The following is a 26,935-nucleotide window of genomic DNA, read 5'->3' on the forward strand; positions in this document are numbered from 1 at the left end:
CACATAGATTGGCTAGGAAATATCCACAGAAGATTGACCAAGATATGACACAAAGACTGCTTGATGTTAGAAATAAGACATGCAGTTTTCAGGAGGAGAAAATACTTCCTGGTTTTACCCCTATTTCACTACCCACTCAGAGAAAATGAGGAAGCAAGAGTGGGAGAAATAGGGAATAGAAAGTTTTTGGATTCTGTTATTTTAAGGAGAACTTTAGGGAAAAGGCAAATGGAAGAACTACGACATCCTTAAAAACGCACACACATACACACAATTTTCTGCATCATTAAAATGAATTAAGCTATATTGCCCTTCTGATCCATAGGATACTTGAGAATTTTGCCAATTTTCTCTTCCCTCTACCACAAAAAGCTGAGAGCATTTGGTATAATTGTGGTCCTTCTTCCACGAAAAGTATAGTTACAGGGGATGTGGAGTCAGACAATCTGAAGGGAGAAGTCTCCTCTCAAAAGTTTTGTTCCTTCAGCTTGTGTCACAGAGGACAAAGCTGAACTCCAGCTTGATTAGAGATTCAGGAACACTAGTTTTGAGCATACTGGGATTTTACCAAGCTGAGAGCAGCAAAAGGCTGGCTTTATCTAAGATCGGGGGAAATGATAGAAATGGCTTGTAAGCGCTTGGTAGCAAGGAGAAAACAGTTATTCCTAGTGGCATAGGAACTGCAACATCACAAGAGAGGAAGACAGAAGTCAATGTGATTTAGCCCCCAATGCAATAACCTCAAGAATGCCAACTCAGACATCACTTGCAGTTTTTTAAAAGCCATTCTCAATTGATCTGTAGAGGTACTGGATCAGCAAAGTCAAAGGAAACAGAAAGACAGAGGTGAATGACACGAGATGCACTTAATGCAGATGAACATTTATGTGTTAAGAACACATTTCACTAAGGGTTAGACATGGTCATGAGATGCAGGCTGCAAGGGCATGTGTATGTGGCCAGCGGATGCGGTAAGGTCAGCAGAATGATCACAAGGATGGGAAGAGAAGCTCCAGATAAACATGAATGCAAAGCCAGCTTTAGTCTTACCACTTCATCCTCCGTAGGCTTGAAAACACAAATTTACACTTAGTGTGAGGCCATACCAAACATGTGATTACAAGTACTGAGCATATGGTTAATGAAACTTCTCAGTTAGACAAAACAATGCTAAATGCTGTTAATGGGCTAAAAGCCTCTCCTCAGAATACAGGGAATGCATAAACAGCAGACTTTTGAAACAATAAAGAGATTTTTTGGTAAATGTGTCTTGACTCTTTCAAAATATTTCTTTTAAAAAATCCAAAACTCAGATACATGGTGAAAGTGGCTGGGTAGGCAAAAGATCAGAGATTTAGCTGGGTGGTGGTTAGACCCTCATCAGCTTTAAAAAGGACAGTAAGAATAGGTGAGGCAAGGTTAACAATTCTAAGGCATTTTACTGTCAGGTGTTTGGATTGATAATGTTGGTGCCTGACCAAATGACTTTTTGGTTTCCCTAAAGGAAGGAGGAAAATCACTTCCACAACAGCTTGCAGCCAGAGTATCTGAAACAAGAGCAGATGCCTCAGACAAGAGGTTGCATAGTTTAGTCTAAAAGAACGTCACCATTTTCTGAGTGGGTGGTCATTTTTTTCCAAATGTAAAAGGAACAGGATCATCAAAGTCAATGGGAACAGTATACAACAGATTATAGCTTTGATTTTATTGATACCAAATAATTTGGACACTCCTTGGGATGGCAGGAGGAGGAAGAAAATACTTGGTCCTTAGACCAGGAGCATGCACATGCTCCTGGTATCAAGAGTTCAGGTGCTGGACCATGCTCTGCCCTCACTGTAGAAAGCAATGGGGCTTGCATGAGTAGACTACTGGTAATATGAAGTCTCAAGAAGCTGAACATTAGGACTCAGACTGCCAGAGGTTCTGTAAGCAGTACTTGGTATCTTGGAGCAGTGGCCCATTAGAAAATGTTGTAGAACTTAAAGAGTTCAGAAGGCAAGCTGAATTTTTTGAAGACTAGACAAAGCAAGGCCTTATAGGTGTACAAGACTGGAATCCAAGGTGGAGGGAGAAGAAACTCACACCACTGTCTTGCAGCTGAAGGCCAAGATTCATGATCTTACCTCATCTGCGTCCTCTGAATGGGTGGAGAGCTGGTCATGCTGAATAATCTCAGCATCCTCCTCAGTCGGTCCGTTGCCCACCCTGATCCCACCAAAGTTGTGAGTTCCCTACACAGATGAACAGAAAGAGTAGAATTGCCTGGACTTTAATGTGACTTTCAATGAGTAGGAAGAGGGTGATGGTTAGTGCATACAAACCTCAGAAAAAGCATTATGTTCTTACAACACAAACAAAAATCCCTTTTTTTAAAAAGCATTTTTTATAGCCCCAATCTGTTCCTGAAGAAATATGCAATTCTGCCTGCTGCATCTGAAAAAAACAAACCTCATCACAATCAATACCTATCAAGAAACCTGTTTGAATGAAATGCTTAGTATAAACACATCAGAATCACAAATTATCTAAATATGTAAAACCTTCAAGGAGTCAAGTTTTTGTAGCACTGATGATGCCATCTAATGTAAATTATATCCGCTAAGCAACAAGTTACTGTATCAGTCCGCTGAACTTCTGACAGGTATACATTCAAGCCCTACTGTTCTTTCACAGATATACAGCTGTTCTCTGACTGGACACTCCAGAGCAAAGAGAAGAGGACAACCCCTATCAGGGCGGGAAACATGCTCACTTCAGATATAACTTGTGCTAGAAGAATATACGGAAGTTAAAAATAAAGAAAATACTCCTCCCCCTTCCTTAAATGGAGGATTCTGGAGTGTCAGAACAGCTCCTTTAATAGGCATTTGGTCAGATCCTGAGCTCCTCCATGTACTAATGACAGCAAAGAAATATCTCTAGGCTAACAATTCTTAAATCAATGTGATTAAAAAATATTCAGATTTAGAGAGGCAGGAGATGACCCCTGAGTCAACAAAGCAGGAGCAGAATCAGAACTATACTTGACCACAAGCCCCCAGTATTCAGCCTGCTGTATAGTTGCAGAGGCTGAACTTAAATGCTCTTCCAGCTCTTGTACACAGAGTGCGGTTCAGAGGGCCAAACAAGAGAAGGCCTGCTCTTCTGTTCAGCAGTTCTCTTAGCTGCACTGACCATAATGCAGCCAGTTTGGTTACTTCTCCTTAGACTCACTCTCTGAGCTATACTTCTCCCTATGGAGTTCATACCACGGGCTTAGTGAATAGTTATTTAGAGTAACCTTCATCTCTGGTACAATTTCATGTTCTAAGGTGTACTACTAGATGTGGTGCCTGAGACCTTTAAAAGGTACCCATCCTAGAGAAATGCAGAGGAACAGTGGTAACAGTAGAAAAAAGAGATTTCATTTGGCATATGACTTTAGTTTCTGGTAGGAGGGGGTGTTATGGGATTAAGGGAGTAGGCAAGGGGAACACATGGGAAGAATGGAGCTCATTAAAATGGAATATAGATTCTGAAGGTTCTCATGAACTAGCAGATAAAGCAGAGTCAAGACAGATGGAACATCTCAGAACAGACATGACAGGCCCCTAAGAACAGAGGGGAAAAAACACTGTGAAAGAGGTATGGTGGACACACACACACACACAAGTGGTAAGTAAAAAAAGTTTATATAAAAAAAATAATTTATAGTACAAAATACACAACAAAGATAAAATATAACAAAACCAGGTTTGTGTTTGGATCAGCAGCCCATCTGTTTCCTAAAGTCAGGGTTCCTAATATATAAAACTAGTATAGTCCCAAAGATCTCTTGTTTTCCTCCAGGAATGGATGCTTTGTCAAAAGCTTTTGTGGAGAAAAGCCAATCAGTAAACAGGCTTCCAGATCCAGAATTGAAACAACATAGTAGAAAGTCACAGAAGAGGAGGCCAGACTATAAGCATCAAGATATTCTGACAAATTCACATATCATGACAAGTAGAAAGGAGAGTTTATGTTTATGGAAAGAACAGACACATCAAGGCAACATGTGCCTAACATTTTCTACTTACAGGGAAGAAAAGAGTCTATATGCCATCAAACAACTAGCATTAATCACTTACTATGGACTGGGCACTCTTCAATATTGCTATAGTAGCAACACTAACATGACCCCTGAGCTAAACAATGAGCACTTTTTAGCCCAGTGCTACAAAGATGTTTAGGAGAAATGTTATCAGAAAGCACCTGATGTAAATAAGGATACAAATAACATTTTCTTATTTTTTTAAAGGTATCTGATACTACTGGGGCACAGAAGTATGTTTTGAGTCACTTTTGCTAAGATTCTCTATATGTAATAGATATAGGTTTGTAAGTGTATTGATCTCCTGGAACACATTTCCTTGGAAATCACAAAAGGACAAGATCCTTTTAAGAGATTTGCTGTGAATAAATATTTAACACTTTAATTTCAAATAACTATTGCTGAAGAGCTAGGTAGTGGTAGGGAGTGGGAAGGACTAAGACAGATGGCAAACTGAGTTATTTTACCATACTACACACAACATGGCATGTGTGATACTAGAAATTTTATAGGAAAGACTGGGGCCATAAGGGCTCCCTAAAATTTATACAAAGTAGAAGAAATAAAAAGCCCTCCTTCCAGAGAAGCTATCTCATCACTTCAAGTGCTGAATGACTCGACATCAATGAAATACAGGAAAGGTAAATTCAGAAGTCATATAGATGAGCTTGCCTAGAGGCTGAACATTCCCTATTACTTAACAAAATACAGAATCATGAAAGTGGATTAGCTCAGTGCTGCTATCTTGGTTATTATTAGGATAACGGGGCTAAATTTGGAGTACAACTAGTTCTATACAAGTTACTTTCCTTGCATTCTGGCATATGAATGAACCATATCATAATATGCTGATGGCATCAGAATTTGTTTCCAAGAAGTAGAAATCTCTTCTGCCATGGTCCCAATAGCAACTAGGACCCTTTTCCCAAGAGCCATGCATGCCCCATGCCCTGAGTAGAGTTATTCTGGATTCTGGCACATGAGTAGGAAACTCTTTAAAATCCACTCACTGTTGCAGCCGCTGCTGCTTCTAGTCCCTGCTCGTTCTGGACTGGACTGACTGGGGCCTCCACAGGCTGCCCTTCCTGATAGTGAATGGAAGAGAAAGGAGGAAGAAAAAAAAAAGGGGGGGGAGAGGGACAGATTGGTGGTGGTGAGGAAGGGAGTGATGGGAGACCAATGAAGGGTACATGGGAAGATAGTAAGAGAGGAGGGAAGGAGTATTTTGTAACTGTACAGCTCTGCAATAGAGCAAAACAATCCAAAAGCTGTTTGAGAGTCATGCAATGAAGACATTTCTGTCTCCCCAGGCACATATCCTGAGTTAAACATTGTTATATAGCCAGAAATGAAAAACAATCATATGCACATTAGCAGTAAGTATATAAAAGCAGATATGCTGCTTTACAAAGAAAAATCAGCTCGGCTTCAAATAAAACCCTTTTCCCAGATATTTTGGTCAGTGAAAGTATTGCTGACTCATTTTAACAGACAGTGGTGTCTCAGCATTAGCCCTGTGGTTTCCCAGGCAAACCACAGAACTAAATTCATCCATTCAGCATGCCTGTACCCAACTCTGGTGATGGTTCTAGTTTTTATTGGCCACAGGCTGATAAGAGTAAATATAAAAGCATAAGCTTTTGGGGAGGAAAAGGTGGGGGTACGGGTGGGGATAGGGAAGATTTGTTTTCTCTATTCTGGCCATTTAAAGCTGAATCTAGAGCTCTGAGAAGCAGACACATATACTGTTATTTTACAAAGTCATTAGAACTACCAGGATATGTTATATCGACGGCATTCTAGGCAATATCTTTGGACATAATTAAATAGTTCTGCTGCTGATTTTTAAACAAAAACCTGGTAGTTTTGAGCAGAAGTATATTAAAATCAGTCACCCACCAAATGCTTCCTCTTTAAATGCTGATGACGAAGTAACAATGGCTTAAAAATCAGCATCCATGGAACACACAGTATTGCAACCACTACCAGAAAGCACTGAATTTTTTTCTGCAGAAGAAAGGAAGAGGTACAAAACACATTACATGTAAATTCACAAGGTGAAACAGACAAAGTTCCTAAACCCAGTTCAAAGATCCTCTAAGACAAATGGTATGTTTTCTCAGATGCTTAGCCAACACAGTCCAATCTCTCAGAACAACTGAAAGATGTGCAGTCTGTCTTCAGAGTTCAGACCTTTTCCCATTAAAAGCTTAAACAAGCCCTGCAGGGTCTGGGGCCACAAGAGACTTCACAAACTCGGCAAAGTGTTTGGATCTAGATCTGGATAAACAATTCAAGCCAAAACAGAAGCAATACCACTGACAGGGCAATGATGCAGTGGATAGAGTATCAGGCTTGGAGTCAGAAAGACCCGAGTTCAAATGCAGCCTCAGACACTTATTAGCTGTGTAATCTTGGGCAAATCACTTAACCCTGTTGGTCTGAGTTTCCTCTTTGGTAAAATGAGCTGAAGAAGAAAATGGCAAATTACTTTAGTATCTTTGCCAAGAAAACTCCAAATGGAGTCGTGGAGAGTCAGACATGACTGAAACGACCCAACAACAACCACTAAGAGTCAGAGGGGCTACACCCCAAATCTGTTTAATGAAATCCTGGAGACTTTGGAAGCATTAGACTTCCAGAAGTGGCTGAATATGCCAGGACTATATGCCAGGAAATGTTCAAAAGACTTTTAATATGTGTTGCAATTTGTGCTTCAGAAGGTAGTTAAGGTCCTAAGAGGGTAACTGTACTCTGAGGGGTTACTCTGAAATGTCTCAAAAAGTTAATTCTTACTCTCTTTAAAAAAAATCAACTACAGGGGGCAGAGATGTTATACTCTATTTTTCCTCCACTACATTTCAATTTTTCACTTGTCAATGTAATGGGCAGTGTCCATTTCCATGGTGAAAGAAATATTTTTTGTAAAGTACAAGGTGAGGTCTCTAAATGGAAGATACAAGAGGAAGGAAAGGGAGAAAATAAGCATTTATATAGCACCTACTATAAGCTAAGCACTTTTATAAATATCATCTTATTTGATCCTCACAAAAATCCTGTGTACTGCTTTTAGACTCCATTTTTCAGTTGAGGAAACTAATGCAAATAGAAATTAAGTGATTTCCTGAGGGTCACACAACCAGTAATTGTCGAAGGTGGGGTTTGAACTCAGATCTTCCTGATTCCAGCCTTAGCACTCTATCTACCTCATCACCTAGTTCCCCTAGCTCTGAATGAGTGACAACTAACATACAGATGCCTTTGGCTAAAACACCAGATCTTCTACTTACTGACTAATAGGGTATGTCAGACTGACCTAGGTGCATTCTTGGGATGACTCACCTGCCCAGTATAAAGTGCATTAATAACTTTCCCCGAGTAGGAGAAAAGAAACATGTTTATAAAATGGATCAGAAGGCTTGGGGCATCCTTAGAAGAATGAACATCATAGGCTATCCATTTGTAAAAAATGAGGATGACCAAGTAGCCAAACAATGAGGTTATGAAGATAATTTCAGGAATGAATTCAAGGTAGATATTCATAGGCTTCCTGAAATAGCTGCAGAAGGAGAGACAAAGGATCAAGTTGAATAAATTATCTTAAAGCAGTGTCACTACAAAAGTACCCATGAGCTCTAACTCTGGCTCTTCCCCAATTCTGTCTTTTCTACTTCTAAGAAGCAGCAGGAAGAAACTTTGATATTATCAGAATATTCCAGAATTAAATTTTAGCTCCAATCTCACAGATCTGAAAAAGAATTCTAAATTACGTTCCTCTCCCCACTCTCCCAAGCACACAATACAAATGAGAAAGGGATTTTGGAGAGTATATCCCTGGGTTGTATGGTATAATTATATGAAAACGCATATCATTTGCATAATTTATACAAACATAATTTTTTAAGATTTGAAAAAATGCTATAAGTTGTAAATTCTTGGAGGAATATAGACCAATTTCATTTTGAAAAATGAAATTAAAGAGTATAAGAAACCTGAGGAAAAGAGACTAATACTCCTTGAAGTGTGGACATTTCTCTAGCCAAGTATCAGAAACAGTAACTCACATATGGTTGAAGAGGCTGAGAGAAACACCAAATACCATGTGGATAATACCAAGGATGACAGACATTTTCATCTTATACGAGTTAAGGAAACTCAATTTATTCGGAGCCAAGTTCCACATCTGTCATACAAAGCAAAAAAAAAAAAAAAAGTCAGAAACTCTGAGTAAATTAGAACAGATTTCACCAACAAAAGTATTACAGGTTTTCTCATTATACCTTTCCAGTCTGAATTCTATAGCCCAAGTAGATTCCTTTTTGGGCTGTTTATACCATTTCCTCCATCTGAAATGTTCTATCTACCTTCATCTGTTTCTGCCTAATTCTACCTGTCCACCAATATCTAGGTCAAAATACCACCTCTCTTATGAAGTTTTTGCAATCACCCATTCCAGAAGTGATCTCTTCTTCTCGACTTACATATTGAACTTGGTGTCATTCATACAAAACTGAAGACATTTTGTTTACTTATTTTTCCCCAGTTTTTTTATTTTTTCAGTTCCCTTAGAAATACTTTTTTTGACAATTGTTTCTAAAATTCAGATTTTCTCCCTCCTTCCTCTCCCTTTCTCCCTGAGGTGGTGAATAATCTGAACTAGATTATCCCTGCACTTTCATGAAATCCATATTTCCACATTGCTCATGTCATTATAGAAGTCACATATCACATATAAAATAGAAGTCTCATGAAGAAAAAATAGTGGAAGATGGTATGCTTTGATCTGCACTCATTCCAACAAGAACTAAAGACATTTTTTAGAAATTCTAGCTTATTGTGTACAGATCTTTTTTTCAATAAGTTCACTGAAGAAAGGTAGGATGGACATTTTTTTCAGAGTGAAAGTAGGTAGACATTCAATAAATATCTGCTGAATTAATTAAAACAAAAAAAATTAAGCCTCTATCTGTAAAAGGACTCTCTTCAGTACTAGAAATACAAGGATGAAAAATGACACGATTTCTGCCCTTAAGAAGCAAATCTAATGTATACCATATAGTGCAATAGTGAGAAGGGTAAGACACATGAATAAACATAACAAATTAAAATATAAGTGCCTAGGAGATGTCAGAGTAGGATAAGAGAGGAGGAAGGGAGAGAGCCCTACTACTTGGGAACAGTTTATGTGAAGGAGGTGGCAATTAAGTGAGGCTTGAAGGAAGGGAAAGAATTTCAAAGGATGTATGAATGTACTGAGGTCAGGCAATAGCAAGTAGTTCGATCTGTCTGGAACATGAAGTAACCTGAAGTGAAGGGGTATAAACTAAGACCAGAAAGGTAGCTTGGAGCTAGATTGTCAAAGGTCTTGTATAGCTGTCAGTCAGGCCACGCTAATTGTCCTTAATAATTCACATGATGGAAGGTCACTAAAGTTTTTTTTAGCAGATAAACATGATCAGTAACCTTTTCAATAGTACGATTATTTTGGCAGCCATGTGAAGGAGGAATTGAAGAAGGAAAAGACTAAAGTGAGTGAGACCAGTTTGGAGGTTATGATACTAATTACTTGCAGTTGAATGAGGCTAGTGAAAATCAAGCCATTGTGGTGCCTGGATCCATTACACATTTATGTTTTCTAATTTCAGCTGGTCTCAATGCAATAAGGCAATCCTTGGACTCCTCCATAATTGCTACCCTACTCCATCAGTGACTGTTCTAAACCTCCCCTCTCCTCATTCTTTTACACACCTCCCCTTCCCATCCCGGTTGAAGACCTTGCCTTTAACTTTTATTGAGAAAATAGACCATTTACTATGAACTTCCTCTGCTCGGCTTCAATACATCTCCCTTTGCTATAATTCCCCAGTTTCTTCTCCTTTAATCTAATTCTCTGATGATGAGGTGGCCCTTCTCAATAGACCCATGCAATCATTCTATTTCCCTGTTTGATTCCTTCCCTGCTGCCCATAAACACCAAGTTTCCCTAGTCCTTAAAAAGCCCAAGCTATCCATCCCCTCCTACTCCTCCCAGCTACTATCCTGTGCTCAACTAAATATCTTTCCTAAAGGCTTTCTACACTCATTGCCTCCAAGTCCTCTCCTATCACTGTTCTCAACTCCTTGTTATATGGTCTTACTAATCACATGAAGCTTTGATTTGCAAAATTCCCAATGATCACTTAATCACCATATTTGATGGCCTTTCCTCAGTTCTCTCCTTCTTGACCTTGTGGTAGCATCTGATAATTAATCATCTCCTCCTTGGGCACCTCTCTTTTCTTTGGATTTTTGTGACACTGCTCTTTCTCTTTTAGTCCTCCAACCTGCCTGGTTGCTCCTTCTCAGCTCCTTTGCTTTATCGTGTTATTATCACCTTTATCATGTCCTTTAATTGTGAGTGAATTCCTCAGGCTCTGTTGTGGGTCCTCTTCTCTCTTTACACTCTCTTTTGGTGACTTCATCAAATCAAATCATAGGATTCAATGATACCCTCTATGCTAATGACTTTCAGATCTTTATCTAGCCCCTTGTCTCTTTTTTGAGCTCCATCACCACACCACCGACTGCCTAGTAGGTATTTCCAACCAGATGTCCAATAGAGATGTCAAAATTAAGTCCAAAACAGAACTCACCTTTCCCTCCAAATCTACCTTTCTTCCTAACTTCCCAATTATTATCAAGGGCATCAATATCCTTTCAGTCACCTGGGCTTGAAATTTAAGTGTCATCAGTCTTCACTCACTCATTTCTCATCTCCCCACATCAGGTCTCTCCCTACTCCATTTCTTCCTCCACACACCTGACAATGATTTTTTAGGGCTGACCATGTTATTCTCCCACTCAATAAACTTAAGTGGCTTCCTATTAAGGCTGAAAAAACTACTCTATCGAGTACTTAAAAGTCCTTTACAAACTAGCCACAACCAACCAAGCTTTATTATTCCCTCTGAACCTCTCCTTCACATATGCTACAGTCCAGCCATCATCTGTCCCTCCCATCTCCCAAGATTTTTATGAAGAATTTCCTCAAAACCTACTGGGATGCTCAGCTTTCTCATTTTTGCCTTTTAGAATCCATCCCTAGCTTCCTTCCAGGATCAGCTCAGGTGCCACTTTCTACCCTTCTACATGAAGCCTTCCCTGATCTCCTCAGCAGTTAATGTCTTTCCCTTCAAATTATTCTGAATATATTGGGTATTTACACAGACACAAACACATGTGTATGTATATGCATATGTATACATGTATATGTGCACACACATATTCACAAGGACACAAATACTATAATTATACATGTTACATGCATGTGCACTATATTAACTACTTACATGCATATTAACAACACATGAAGATGTCTTGTAAATTATAAACTGTTTTAGAAATTATATTCTATAAATGTATGTATTGTTCACTCCTCTGACTTTCCTAAACCAGCTAGAGTGACTTATTTCTTATTCCCAGAAAGCCCCTTGTAAATTGCCATTCCATGCCTCTGCATACCTAGTTTCCTTCACATGTGATGTCCTTCTTCATTTCTACTTTAATTCTCCTTATTTTTGAAGATATATATATATATATATATATATACACATATATATTAATGTTACCTCTTTTTGTACCTATGCCTCTATATCTATATCATCACTATTATTAAAGCAAAACCTGACAATGAGGTCTGGGTTCATATCTTGTACTTTCTAGAACATATAGCACAATGCCTTAGAAACAAAGGACAATAAATAAGTTAACTGATTAGGAAACAAGAGATTACAATGGAAGCTGAGCTTCAAGGTTACTTCATTTTGGTTTTAACACTTGCCTAGGGGAGCTGCTAACAAATAAAATGGCCATAAAGAAGTTAGTCCAAACTTGAACATTTTTACTAAATACAAAACTTCCATCAACTCTACACAATTTCTCTTTTGCTCAGTGTATTGCAAGACAAAGAAGACACAGGATTCTTTCTTTGACAGAGACAGATGAAGTATGCTGAGCTGCAGAGTCCTTGATGCCAGGGCTGATTTTAACAATAATTTTTTGATAGCTTACATATAAAATGCATTGTAAGATTGAGAATATAATGAAATTAAAGACAAGTATGTCCTATAATCAAGCCCTAATGCATAGGATTTATTTATTTATATTAGTATTCTGCAAATTTGTAATGAATTAATCAAATTTACAAAGCACTTCTACTTCCAAGTATCCTTCTTAATTAAATGGCTACTTCCTATAGGTATATACCTGAGCCTTGTGAGTATGCTAGGGGTCTTTAAGATAACGGCCCATTATTGCTACTGTTGGTGCTTTTATTTTTATTTTTTTAAATAAATTAAAATTTATATAGCAGTTTATATGCTGAGAAATAGGGTTAATTCCTGCACATTTTATTTATTTTTGTTAGTGCTTTTAGAAAGTGATTATGGGCAATAGGAACTATAGCTGTTAAAAGATTTTTTTTATAGAAGACCTATAATACAGAGACGCTGATTCTATAATATAATTAAAATTTTTACTCCAACACCTCTAATAGACTGTAAGTTCCATGAAGGCAAGTACAATGTCTTATATAAACTTTCTATTTTCCCCAGGACCCAGTACAATGTTTTATTTTCAGGAAGTGCTGGTATTTGATTTTTGGTGAACTGGGGAAGAAAAATACTGAACTCAACAAAATCGGAAAGAAGAAATACAAAGGATGAAAGGTTTTGATGACACATTAAATGATAAGTTTCTCTTTAGTCAACTATTATTTTTTTTAAATACCTTCCATCTTAGAATCAATACTGTATATTGTTTCCAAGGCAGAAGAGTGGTAAAGGCTAGGCAATGAGGGATAAGGGACTTGCCCAGGGTCACGTAGCTAAGAAGTGTCTGAGGCCAGATATGAACACAGGACCTCCTATTTCTGGGCCTGGCTCTCTATCCACTAAGCCACCCAGCTACTCTTTAGGCAACTATTCTTTTATATATATATATATATATATATATATATATATAATATATTTTTTTTTTTTTTTTAAATTTTTTTAAACCCTTAACTTCTGTGTATTGGCTCCTAGGTGGAAGAGTGGTAAGGGTGGGCAATGGGGGTCAAGTGACTTGCCCAGGGTCACATAGCTGGGAAGTGTCTGAGGCCACATTTGAACCTAGGACCTCCAGTCTCTAGGCCTGACTCTCAATCCACTGAGCTACCCAGCTGCTCCCAAGGCAACTATTCTTAAAAAGAAACTTGCCTTATCTAGCTTATGATCCAGTAGATCAGATCACCCTTTATTTAATTTATAAAACCAAGGGTTTAATAAGCATTTACTATATGCTAAGCATTGGGAATCCAAAGATAAAAAACTAAACAATTCTGGAGTTCAAGGAGCTTACCTGTCATTGGAAGAAAATGATACAAAAAAGAAAACACAAAATGTATACCCAGTTCATGCAAAGTAATACTGGGTAGAAGAGCGTGGACTATTTTGGGTGTGGTAGAGATTCAAGAGGGGGTCTTATGGAGGAAGAGGTATCTGGCTTGAACCTTGAAGAAAGCCAAAGAATCTAAGAGACAAAGATGAGGAAGGAATATACTCTAGGTATAAAGGAGAGTATGTACAATGGCATAAATGGCAGGATATAGAAAGGCAAGTTCATAGAACAGCAAATAAGGTAGTATGGATGGAACTGTAGGTATGAAGAGGAGTCATATATAACAAATTGGAAAAGGTAGGTTGGAGACAGATTGAAGGATTTAAATGACAAGCTGAAGAGTTTCCATTTAAACTAGAGGCAATAGGAAGTCACTAGGAGCTATATGAGTAGTTATGTAGTGGTCAGACTCAAGTTTTAATAAGATTAATTTAACAACTGTGTGAAGGATGGACTCAGAACACAGAAACTAGAAGTAGGATGGCCAGTGAGGTTGGGGGTTACTGTAATAGTCCAGGTGAGAAGTAATAAATACTCAAACTATGGTAGTAGCCATGTGAAGAGAAAAAAGGGGATGCATGCAAGATAAGTTATAAGACCTAGGATGTGATTTTAATTCAAGTTTTCCCTAATTCACCATTAAGCCATTTCCAATGAGGGGAAGGGATGCTTCTAGGAAGAAAATTTGAGGCCTTGCTGCTATATCTACTTATGGCTTTGACTACTACCAACTGAATCTCCCTTCAAAATGCCAGGTCTTTGAAGATTCCATAAATAAGTTGTCTTTACTTTCTCTTAGCCAACATTCAGGTCAAACACAAAAAGGGACAGACATATAGGAAGAAAGCTCTCACCGGATCGATGCCAAAAGGGTAGGGTCCAGAGAATACACCTTTGACCGCCGGGTCTAACTGGAGTACTAGATTCTGAGTTATTTCGTCTTTCCTAGTAAGGTTAGAAAAAAAAAATTAACAGTGACTGGTTTGGCCAAGAAAGACCTTGGGCTAAAAATTAGACTTACAACAAAAATTAGAAACTCTTTTATTTGTTAATAATAAAGCATTATGATTATGGCCAGAGAGAGAACGGGAAGAGGCAAACCAATGAAGTGAGCTTAGAGAAAGGGAAAAAAAAGGAGGAAAAATGCCTATTATAACTCAAACATACTCCAAAGGAAGGAATTTAAGGGTTTCTTCTTAGCAGTTTATTATTTTATAAAAAAGGCCAATGAGTTTCTGCTCTTTGGTATTTTTGAGTCATATTGAAATAATTCAATTTGTCATTTTTAAGAAAACATTGTATCATTTTTGAAATAGGAAAACTTTTTTTTTTTTTAAACCCTTGTACTTCGGTGTATTGTCTCATAGGTGGAAGAGTGGTAAGGGTGGGCAATGGGGGTCAAGTGACTTGCCCAGGGTCACATAGCTGGGAAGTGTCTGAGGCCAGGTTTGAACCTAGGACCTCCTGTCTCTAGGCCTGACTCTCACTCCACTGAGCTACCCAGCTGCCCCCAGGAAAACCTTTTTTGCCAATTTAGCCATTCCCTAAAATGAAACTGGCTCTGGGTTTTTGGTGGTACTCTAGATCAGTGGTGTTAAACTCAAATAGATTAGGGTCCACTAAACCAGTGATGGGCAAACTATGGCCAGCGGGCCAGATGCGGCCCCCTGAAATGTTCTATCTGGCTACTCCACATTATTCCTAATCTGATGAATACAACAGATAGGATACAATACAATGAAACTTCGAAAGAGGTGCCTTAGAAACAGACCGACAGATAAGCATTTCCTTTCCTTTGGCCCCCTCTTTAAAAAGTTTGCCCATCACTGCACTAAACCATACATAAAGATCCCCTGTGGGCTGCATGTTGACTTAGAAAATCATATATTAACACTATCTACATTCTATTCTATTTTATTTTATTAAATATTTCCCAATTACATTTTAATCTGGTTTAGGCTGCCCTTGGAAATGCAGGCCTTAGCTGCATGTTTGACAATTCTGCTCTAGGTCACTACCAGTCTTGAAAAGCAAAGCTGAGGATAGGAAAAGAAATGGCTTTGATCTTTGGTTTTTCTGATAACTTACGTCCAATTATTCTGTACCATTGCTCGGACACTCCAAGATGACCCAAATAGATTAATTGATTTGCCAAAGCAGTCATTGTAGATAAGTCCAGTATAGATGGAGAATATACCCATCAGCAGAATGATGTACCGGCCATTAAACACAGTGCTAAACATCTGGCAAATGGAAAGAAAGCAGAGCACAAGTACATATTTACAGGATCTAGTCTTGGCGCAATATTGACAAATGTCTCTAAGAATGTAGTAGCTCAATTCTTCCATGTATTCCATAATTCTTTTTGGGTCAGGCAACTCAAAATGAAGACCGTAGTGCAATGCTAGGTATATGCTTACTTTCTCAAGTAGCAGTCAGCATGTGACTGGTGTTAATGTCAACTTTTTTCTTCCTGTTTATTTCTCTGACAAAGTCTACAAAGTGACTAAGAAGGTTATATTACTGATGAAAATTTAAGCAAAAGCTTCCCTCTTAAATATCAGTACAACTCTTGGTCTTATAAAATGGGCTTCAGGTTACCTCATTGTCACTTTTCTGGGAGAGGATTCGGCTTTCTCGCAGCACCATCCACACAGCAAAAAGAGTAATCAAAATCCCATGGCCAAAGTCTCCAAACATGACAGCAAATAGGAAAGGGAAAGTGATGATGGTATAGGGAGCTAAACAAAAAGACGAAGTAGGGAAGAAAAGACCAAGTGTAGAAATCAGTAATAATGCTGATCTGTTAAATCCACCACAATCCTTTTTACATTCTGTAAATAACATAAAAGGACCTTCTATTTTAAGGAAGTCTGAGATTAATTGTCAGACCAGATAGTTATTGGGGGAAAACCTTCCTGGTAGAGTGTCCAATCAGCCATGAAGCAGCTTTTCCTTTAACTTTGAATGAAAATAAAAAGGGAAATGAAATAACAACTCAATTTATCCTCCTAATTCTTCAGTGCTACCATTCATAATACAGGTCTGGTTTTTTCCCCCTTGTGGTACAGTAATCACTGTATTTTTTTCAACAAATGATTTTGTTAGAAAGTGAGAGATATTCTATACTTAGGACAAGGCTTGTTCTATTCCCAGTCTTGTGATTTAAGAATGTGCAAAATTCTTTCTCAAAGAGCTATGATGTATACATATCTTGCCTAAAACATAATGTCTATTTTTTTACATTCTTTGACTAAATTTGCTGCCAAAAAAAGCAGAGTCAGTAAGATTATCTTCATAGTATAGAATTATCATAACCAGAAACTAACATTTTACTTGAAGTTGCCTCTGCTGGTGCTTTGCCAGAAGCTAAGTATTTTACAGCCTTGGGGAAATAGTTCAATAGAATCATCACTCAAACTTCCTTATTAAGATGCAAACAGTGCTTTCTATGAAGGCAAAGGTTTTATACACACTTCTAAGGCTAATGGTCCAGTCCAACCTCTAATAGGGATATTAACCTTTTATCATTTTATCCTGGTTGCTCAATAGTGAGTGAGATTTGTGTCCAGAAACAACTCTCAAGGAAAAATATCTAAGATATTACCTGGATTGATCTCCCGGTATTTTCCAATGCCATAAGAATCTACCAAGGTCTGAAAGCCAAATGTAAATTTGTTGGTTTTGTTGTAAGTTGGAGGAGTCTGGTTTGTCTGCATCCTATTCAGAATGGAGGGCACTGTAGAACCACTGCGCTCCTGGGGAAGAGCAGACATACAACGTTAGGACTACTTTTCCAAGGCTTGGGGAAAAGTGGAATTAAAAAATAAAAATTCACGAGAAGAAATTTAAATTAGTTATCAGAAAGAATTTCCTTAAAATAAGTTATTTAACTCTAGAATCGGTGACTAAAGAAAGCTCTGGAATTAGTCTCCCTGGAAAACACTCATGTCTGCCTATCTTTTCTACTTTCTACTTTCTATATATCCCTATCACCTTAAAATTTCTCTGAATCTTCTTCTTTTCTTTATCTCAGAAGGGAAGGTATCTTTCCCTTCTGAGATGAACATATCCACTTTTGCTCTTTTTCTCCATTTCTGACCACTTCTTTTTAGACCTCAATTCACTGATAATTCCCACCTCACTATGGCATCTTCAGTCTCACCCTTTCCTCTCAACTCTCATTCCCCTGTCTCTCAGATAGACTATAGCCAGTATACTCTATTTTTCCTTTTAAACAACAAATTTTTTTAATGAATTATTTGTATTTGCTGCTTCTACTTCACTAACCACTTGATTTTTAAGGCAGAATCACAGAATTTCAAAGAGATCTTGGTAGACAAACACATAAAACAAATTCCCATTATAATATACCTGACATGTCATCATCCAGTCTCTGTTTAAAGACTTCTAAGAAGGAGCAACCCCAATTACCAGCCAGGGCAGCCCATTTACATTTTAGACAATCCTTGATTGTGAGGAAGTTTTTCCTGACACCAAGCCTAAAACTGCAATTCTTTGCCATTTTTACTCATTGCTTTTGGTTCAGGCCTCTGGAGTCAAACAAAAAAATATGATCCTTCTTCCACATGGAAGGCTTTCAAATACTTGAACACAGCAAAAGAATCTAAAATGGAAGCCAGTCCAAGAGGATATAGATGCTGTTAAGACTCAAATTCTTTTTTTTTTTAAAAACGACTAGGTTTTTATTTAATTAATTTATAATATTTTTCTATGGTCCCTCCTCTCCTTTCACTCTCTCCCGTAGCCCACAAGCAATTCCACTGGGTTTTACATGTGTAAGATTCAAATTCTAATGATGATTCCAATAAAAAGAAAAAGTAGGATGTCTGAATAGAGAGCTCACCAACAGTTCAGATTCTAAAAGGGCATTTACAAGAGAGCAAGAACAGAAAACTGAGGACCCATAAAAGAAGAATAAGGTTGTGTTAAAATAGTGTCAGGAAGGTTAAAGCTAAGGATTAAATTAAATAGTAAAGACAACACAAAAAGCTTTTTTAGTTATATTAAGGGTAAGAGGAAGAACAAAAGTAGAATAGGATAATTGCTTTTAGAGGAAAGGACAGCATATGACAGGATGAAAAGGCAGAATGTTACCTAACACCTCTGTTCCTTTTGTCTTCTCTACCAATGAAGTGATCCACGAAAGAGAGAACAAAAACTGTTATTAGGAAACTGAAATCTAAGAGAAATGATGAGATAATAAAAACAACTATCTGTCCTCACTGAGTTCAAGCTTCCTAGTTTGGGTAAATAAAATCCTAAATCGGAGTCAACAAACTATGGTCCAGGGCCAAATCTAGACCACTGCCTATTTTTATGTGTCAAAAGAGGTGAGTATGGTTTTTATTTTCTAAAGCATAATAAAATTTTATTTCAAAATGTAAAAATGATTCCTAGCTCCAAGGCAAAAGGAGCCAAGCCTTGCTTCTAGAAAAAAGGCAAACTCAGATATGACTGCTCTGTCATTAATGCTCTCTAAAAAATTCTGGAGGATTTAGAGAGGTACTGCCACAGAACTAGTAAGAAAGAGATTCCAAATGTTTTTTTAAAAGTCTACAAGATGGACTCTTCATAGAGTGGTGATTTTGATTCATAAATAAAACATTAGAATGAATGTTAAAAGAATGTTTTAAAAGTAGATGCCTAGGGGGCAGCTGGGTAGCTCAGTGGTTTGAGAGCCAGGCGTGGAGACAGGAGGTCCTAGGTTCAAATTCAGCCTCAGACACTTCCCAGCTGTGTGACCCTGGGCAAGTCACTTGACCCCCATTGCCCACCCTTACCAATCTTCCACCTATAAGTCAATACACAGAAGTTAAAGGGTTTAAAATTAAAAAAAAAAAAAAAAGTAGATGCCTATTGATGGTGGGATGGCTAAACAAACTGGCACATGAACATAATAGAATATCATAGCTCTATAAGAAATGTTGACTATGATAAATATTATTCGATATTGATTTAAAATTTAGATGGAATGATACAAAGTGAAGAGAACCAGGAAAACCATATACTGGGGACAGGTAGGTGGCTTAGTGGATTGAGAGTCAGGTCTAGAGATGGAAGGTTCTGGGTTCAAATCTAGCTTCAGGAACTTTCTGTGTAACCCTGGACAAGTCACTTAGCCCCCATTGCCTAGTCCTTACTGCTCTTTTGCTTAGAATTAATACACAATATTGATTCAAAGATACTTATAACTAATACAAAATATTGATTCTAAGATGCAAAATAAGGGTTAAAAAAAAACCCCAACATATGCACAATAACTAAAATAATAGAAATGGAATGCATGGCAATGATAAAAATATCAAAAATGAAAACTATGGACTATGAGAATATGGATCATGGATATGATGCCATATTTTTTCCTAATATATTAGTTTTGTTAAGTCCCCCTGAGTCCCCTCACTCCCCCCCTCAAATCTTTATTATACAGATAGCTCTCTGGGAGAGGAAGGGATACATGGGGAAATGCAGGTGAAATAAAATCAAAATGTAACAACACAAATTAATTTTTGTTAATGCTTTGTAAGCACTTATAAAGAGATTAAGCAATCAGCATGGGGCCATTAAGAACAAACCAGGCCAGACTAACCTCAAACTTCATCTTTTTTTCCTTTTACTTGAAAATTTTTTCTTTTGATTATAATGACAAGGACAAAGATCAATAAGCATGAACATTTCCCTATTCAAAGCAGAACAGAAAAAAATGACTATATATGAAACTATGAATATCTACTATGTAGAGTTTGGTTTTTTAATCTATTTAAAATTTAACATGGTAATCCCAAAACTGCCTTGCTGGTGTGTGTCCCCTTCTGAACTTGCTTTTGGTCTGCTTTTTTTTTTTTTTTTTTTTTTTTTTTTTACACTTACCATTCATCTTAGAATCAATACTGCATATTGGTTCGAAGGCAAAAGAGTGGTAAGGGTTAGGCAAAGAGGGTTAAATGACTTCCCCAGGGTCATACAACTAGGCAGTGTCTGGGGCCAGATTTGAACCCAAAGACTTCCCATCTTCAAGCCTGACTCAATTCCTCTCTCTTTTTTTAAAAAATGATTCATTGATGCTCTTTTTAACTTAATTATCACTTACTCCCTTCCCCACCAAGCCATTTGTTACTCTATAAACACTCTGGTGATGAGGTTGGTTCAGCTGGTCTTCAGACAAAAGATACACACACAGAGAGAATGTTCTACTTGTTAGTATTCAAATACTTTGAAGTTTTATATATGATATGATATGCAAGAGATAATGCACTTCATTAATATAATCTTTGAGAACCCAGGGGTCTCTGCCCCAGAATGAGGCTCAAATTAAGACTAAAAGAGTTGATTATAGGCAGAATTCCATTAACAGAAGTATAATGAAGAGGAGGAAGTTTCACTGTACTCTCTGCCTTAACTGACCCATATATGGAGTACTGTGACCAGTTCTTAACAGTATATTTTAGAAAAAAGATAGGCAAACTGAAACAAGGTTCAGAAGAGTTCTGATTCACTGTGATTCTGAGAGAATGCTTAACTATGTTATACAAGAATGTCAAAAGAATTGGGGATATTTAAAATGAGAAAAAGAATTGAGGAGATGAAAGAAGAATAACTATCTTCAAATATATGAAGAGTTATCATATAAAAGAGAAGTTAGCATAGCTCTAGAGGGCAGAACTAGATAGAATCAAGAAATGGAGAGTGGAATTTCTTAAAAATCAGAGCTATCCCCATTAGAAAAGGTCCCCTCTGGAAGCAATGATTCAACCCAATAAGCATTTAGTAAACAAGTATTATGTGTGTGGCACTGAGCTATGCCCTGGAAAAGACAAAATGAAAAATAATCACTCCTCTCATCGAGTTTACATTCTACTAGTGGACTACAATATGCAATTAGACAAATATACATATGATGATCAAGGAAAAGAGGACAAACAACTCAGGGCAGAGGGGTGGGAGAAGAGAGAAATCAAAGAGAAATCTTTGGCCAGCTAGCATATGAGCTGTGCTTTGAAGAATGCTAGGAATTCCAAGAGGCTGAGGTGAAAGAGGGCATACTCCAGACTCTCCCTCTCTAGAGGTAAGAAGATTCTTATAACTAGAAGTCTTCAAGCAGAGGGTGAATGGCCACTTGTCAGAGATGTGTGTAAGGAGGATTCATGGCTCTAAGATTCTATTGTTCTATCTTTACCTTTTAAGGGTGTTTAGGGGGTAAAGATAAAATAATTGATATTAAAACACTATGAAAGTAAGACCATTATAGAAACCCAAAGAATCAGAACAATGGTCTTTGTGGAGTTCACAGAAGTGCTTCAGTCCAGTGATACTTACCGTGCCTCTCCTGAGAGCAAACTGAACAGAATCTAGTTCAGTGACAGGACACCAGACCTCAGCAATCAGACACTTCTGGGTTACATCAATGTTACACATGTTCAGGGTATGGTAGATGGCCTTCATCTTCCGAACTTTGATGAACCAAACACGGATATTTTTAGCAGTTGCCTGGAGGACCCTCTGTCGATGATCCTCTGTTTGGTTCAGAACCTTGTATGAAAAGAAAGAATAAATGAGGGGGCAGCTGGGTAGAACAGTAGATTGAGGGCCAGGCCTAGAGATGGGAGGTCCTGGTTCAAATATGACCCTAGAGGCTTCCTAGCTATGTGACCCTGGGCAAGTTACTTAACCCCCATTGCCTAATCCTTGCTGCTCTTCTACCATGGAACCAATACACAGAATTGATTCTATGGTGGAAGGTGAGGGTTTAAAAAAAAAGAAGAAAAAGAAGAAGGAATAAGTGAATCTTGCAGCCAAAATGCTGATTTGTTTCTCATGAGATAACAGGCAGTTAAACAAAGCTCTGAATTTCCTTAAGGGTGGTTAGTTTTTACCTTTCTTTTCTTCTGGATAAAATGGTTTTCCTTAACCAAAATGGTAGAGAATTATTCCCCAAGTAAGTATTCGTTACTGATTTTCACTTTAGTGGCTTTATTGCCTCAATGACTTAAGCTGAAAATACAATACATTGCTCACTGCTTTCCTGGGATTGACTCTCATGGGTTTTTCAGCTGTCACCAAGGAGCTTGTAGTTTCAGGTAACATAGTGCCACAAAAAGTACCATCACAGTGGGGCAGTGACTTGTAGAACAGACAAAACTATACTTCTGAGTAAGTAATTGAAGAATTCCATGGGAATACCTATCTTGAGGTACCACAGAGTATGTCTAGAATGCCCTTCACCAGGGGCAGCTGGGTAGCTCAGTGGATTGAGAGCCAAGCCTAGAGACGGGAGGTCCTAGGTTCAAATCCGGCCTCAGACACTTCCCAGCTGTGTGAACCTGGGCAAGTCACTTGACCCCCATTGCCCACCCTTACCAATCTTCCACCTATAAGTCAATACACAGAAGTTAAGGGTTTAAAATAAAAAAAAAAAATAAAAAAAATAAAAAAATAAAATAGAATGCCCTTCACCAATGTAATAATGGATTTATAGTCATGCATTTGCTCTGTTGTTCAATATCAATGAAAAAAGTTCCAATTGTTTATCCATTATGAGCCAGTGCAGATTTCCCTCTAAGGAAGTCCATTACAAATATGGAAGTGTGATGTAGGAGATGGCAGTTATTACCATTCCAATTTCCACTGTTCACCATCAAATGTTTAAGGTCTCAAATAAGATCATCAGGGACCTGACACTACCTTCAAGACCTTGGGCCAGGTCTAGGTGGCCTTTAAAGGTTTCTTCTAGGTTTGAATCTAAGACACATTTCTGCAGAATCTGAATTTCCATGTATTTTTTGGAGTAGGAAAGGTATCAAACACCATAGAATAAGACATGGACTTGCAGGCTCCTAGCTCCTGATCAAGAACCCTTTACAGAGAAGCGAAATTATTCTCTAAAAGACTATACCCCAAGGAGGCCAATTTAAGTCCTTTATAGGACCTTTACATATAGGAACTTTAAATTCCATATACACCCAAATATTTATAGTAACACTTTTTTGTGGTAGCAAGATGCTATCAATTAAGGAATGGCTAACCAAATTGTGGAAAATGAATATAACAGAATATCATAAGAAAGAATGAATATGAAGGCTACAGAGAAGCAGGGGAAAGACTTTTATGAACTGATGCAAAATGAAGTAATTAAAACCAGGAAAACAATATACACAGTAAGCATAGAAATATAAATGGACAAAATGGACAAAAGATATAAAACTGAAATTATGGTGACCAAGCGTGGCTTAAATAACAACAAAGAATCGATCCCATTCTTTGCAGAAGTAGGAAGCACTATGGGCATAGAAACTATATACTGAGACAACTTGGTGGCTCACAGAATAGAAAGGCAGGACTGGACATAGGAAGTCTATGGTTTAAATCTGATCTCAGATACTTCTCAGATGTGTGACCCTGACCAAGTCACTTAACCCCAATTGCCTGCCCCTTACTGCTTTTCTGCTTTGGAAATGATAACTAAGTATTGATTCTAAGACAGAAAGTGAAGATTTTTTTTTTAAACCAACACTAAATACAATTTTGTACTTGGCTAATGTGATTAGTTTTGCTACACTGTTTTTTTGTTTTTCCATTCTTCATTACAAGGGATAGTTAAGGGAGAGGAATATATTGGGAAATGTAGGTGATGTGAAGATAAAAGATATCAACACAAAATTTATTTTCAAAAACTTTCAAAAAAAAGAAAGACTCTCTTGGATTGGAGTGGGTAACTTTTAGAGAAAATCAAAGCTTACAAAACCCATAGAATTAAATAGAATTCATTGTGACCCCCCAAAACTGAGTTTGAGGGATCAAAATGATTCTCTGATTATTACTTGGTTCACAATTACTATTCAGACTGTTTCAGAAATTATGATAAATAAATTCAATGGCAACATCCAGTTTTGCCTTATCCAACATGACATAAGCATTCAATCTCTATTCTTAAGTTTTCTTTTTTCCATCAAAAAAATCTTTTTCAGTTACATGTAGAAACAATATTTTTTGACATTTTTGTATCCTGACCCCTCCCCATCTAGGTGGTGAATACTCTGATATAGGTTATACTCATACTTTCATGAAATACATATTTCCATATTGCTCATGTCATGACAGAAGATACACATCACACATACAATAGAAATCTCTTGAAGAAAATACAGTGGAAGATGGCATAATTTGATCTGCACTCAGATTCCAACAGTTCCTTCTTTGGGTATGGACAGTATTTTCATTATGAGTCCCTTGTGGTTATCTTAGATATACTTTGCTGATAATGATTTAGTCTTTCACAGTTGATCATCCCATAATATTCTGTTACTGTATATACATTATTCTCTTGGTCCAGCTCACATCACTACGTATCCGTTCATATAAGTCTTTCCAGGTTTTTTTTTTTTTTAACACATCCTGTTCATTGTTCCTTATGGCACAATAGTATTCTATTACAGCCATTTACCACAACTTGTTTATCCATTCACCAAATGATAAGACAACCCCTCAGTTTCCAATTCTTTGCCACTACAAAAAGAGCTATTATAAATATTTTGGTACAGTTATGTCCTTTTCCATTATCTCTGATCTCTCTGGTACACAGACCCAGTAGTGGTATTGCTGGGTCAAAAGGTATGCACAGCTTTGTAGCCCTTTGAGCCTGGTTTCATATTGTTCTGCAGAATGGCTGTATCAATTCACAGTTCCACCAACAGTGTATTCACACATTCCCTCCAATATTGATCATTTTCCTTTTTGGTCACGTTAGCCAATCTGGTAGATGTCAGATGATATCTTAGAGTTGTTTTAATTTGCATTTTTCTAATCAATAGTGATTTGGAGCACTTTTTCATATGGCTATGGATAGTTTTAATTTCTTTCTCTGAGAAGTGTCTGTTCATATCTTTTCACCATCTTTCATTCGGGGAATGCTTTGTATTTGTATAAATTTGACTCAGTTCTCTATATATTTGAGAAATGAAATTTTTGTTAGACAACTTGCAATAAAAATTTCCCCCAAATCTGTTGTTTCCCTTCTAATTTTGGTTGCATTGATTTTATTAGTACAAAACCTTTTTTTAATTTAATGTAATATAAAGAGGGAGTTCTGGAAAATAAGAACCTAGAGTTATTGATTTTAATGTAACTAATCAAAATTATTCATTTCATTTTTCATAATGTTCTGTCTTATTTGGTCATGAATACTTCTATTACCCATAAGTCTGACAGATAAACTTTTCCATATTCCCCTAATTTGTTTATGGTATCACTCTATTTCTAGATCAAGTATCCACTTTGACTTTACCCTGATATATAGTAAAAGATGTTGGTCCATCCCTAATCTCTGCCATACTGCTTTCCAGTTATGGCTATTAATTGCTATGTATTGATTACTTGATCTATTCCATTTATCCACCACTCTATTTCTTAGGCAGTACCAGATTTTTTTTTTAAACCCTTACCTTCCATCTTGGAGTCAATACTGTGTATTGGCTCCAAGGCAGAAGAGTGGTAAGGGTAGGTAGTGGGGGTCAAATGACTTGCCCAGAGTCACACAGCTGGGAAGTACCTGAGGCCAGATTTGAACCTAGGACCTCCTATCTCTAAGCCTGGCTCTCAATCCACTGAGCTAACCCAGCTGCCCCCAGTACCAGATTGTTTTGATGATTATTGCTTTATAGTATAATTTGAGATCCAGTATGACCAGGCCTCCTTCCTTCATTTTTTTCATTAATTCTCTTGATTTTCTTGGTCTTTTGTTCTTCCAGATGAACTCTGTTGTTATTTTTTTTCTATTTCTATGAAATACTTTTTGGGTAGTTTTACTGGGATGGCACTGAATAAGTAAATTAATTTAGGTAGGAATGTCATTTTCACTATATTGGTTCGGCCTGCCTATCGATGGGCACTTAAATGTTTTTCCAGTTGTTTAGGTCTGATTTTTTTTGTGTGTGAAAAGTGTTTTATGATTGTGTTCATCTATAGTTGCTGGGTTTGTTTTGGTAGATATTTTATATTGTCTAGAGTTGTTTTGAATGGAATTTTCTTTTCTATCTCTTGTTGGGTTTTGTTGATGGTAAAGAGAAATACTGATACTTTGTGCTGATAATGATAATTAAAAAATTAAGTTGTATCCTGCAACTTTGCTGAAATTAATTATTTCTATTAGTTTTTTGGTTGATTCTGTATGTATACTATCATATCATTTGCATAGAATGATAACTTTGTTTCTTTGTTGCCTTTTCTCTTTCCTTCAATTTTTTTCTACTCTTATTGCTATAGAAAGCATTTCTAGCATAATATTAAATAACAGTGGTTATAATGGACATCCTTGTTTTACTCCTTATCTTACTGGGAAGGGTTTTAATTTATCCCCATTACAGATAATGCTTCCTGATTGTTTTAGATAGATGCCATTTATCACTATGAGGAAGGTTCCATTTATTC

General features: G+C 37.3%; 1 protein-coding gene across 1 annotated transcript in view; it reads right to left on the reverse strand.

The window, feature by feature from the left end:
- The window catches only part of ATP6V0A1 (ATPase H+ transporting V0 subunit a1), a 77,159-nt gene that overhangs the window by 13,138 nt on the left and 37,086 nt on the right, over positions 1-26,935 (reverse strand). Inside the window, exons 10-20 of the mRNA XM_044673699.1 lie at positions 21,830-22,042; positions 17,097-17,247; positions 16,091-16,230; positions 15,578-15,732; positions 14,344-14,434; positions 8,137-8,255; positions 7,415-7,631; positions 5,972-6,079; positions 5,083-5,157; positions 2,127-2,234; positions 1,051-1,068 (exon numbers count right to left, since the gene is read on the reverse strand). Of these exons, the coding sequence (XP_044529634.1) occupies positions 1,051-1,068; positions 2,127-2,234; positions 5,083-5,157; positions 5,972-6,079; positions 7,415-7,631; positions 8,137-8,255; positions 14,344-14,434; positions 15,578-15,732; positions 16,091-16,230; positions 17,097-17,247; positions 21,830-22,042 (1,395 nt within the window). The remainder of the gene's footprint in view (positions 1-1,050; positions 1,069-2,126; positions 2,235-5,082; positions 5,158-5,971; positions 6,080-7,414; positions 7,632-8,136; positions 8,256-14,343; positions 14,435-15,577; positions 15,733-16,090; positions 16,231-17,096; positions 17,248-21,829; positions 22,043-26,935) is intronic.

This window comes from Gracilinanus agilis, chromosome 4 (genome assembly GCF_016433145.1).
Source record: "Gracilinanus agilis isolate LMUSP501 chromosome 4, AgileGrace, whole genome shotgun sequence".
In the NCBI taxonomy this organism is placed as follows: Eukaryota; Metazoa; Chordata; class Mammalia; order Didelphimorphia; family Didelphidae; genus Gracilinanus; species Gracilinanus agilis.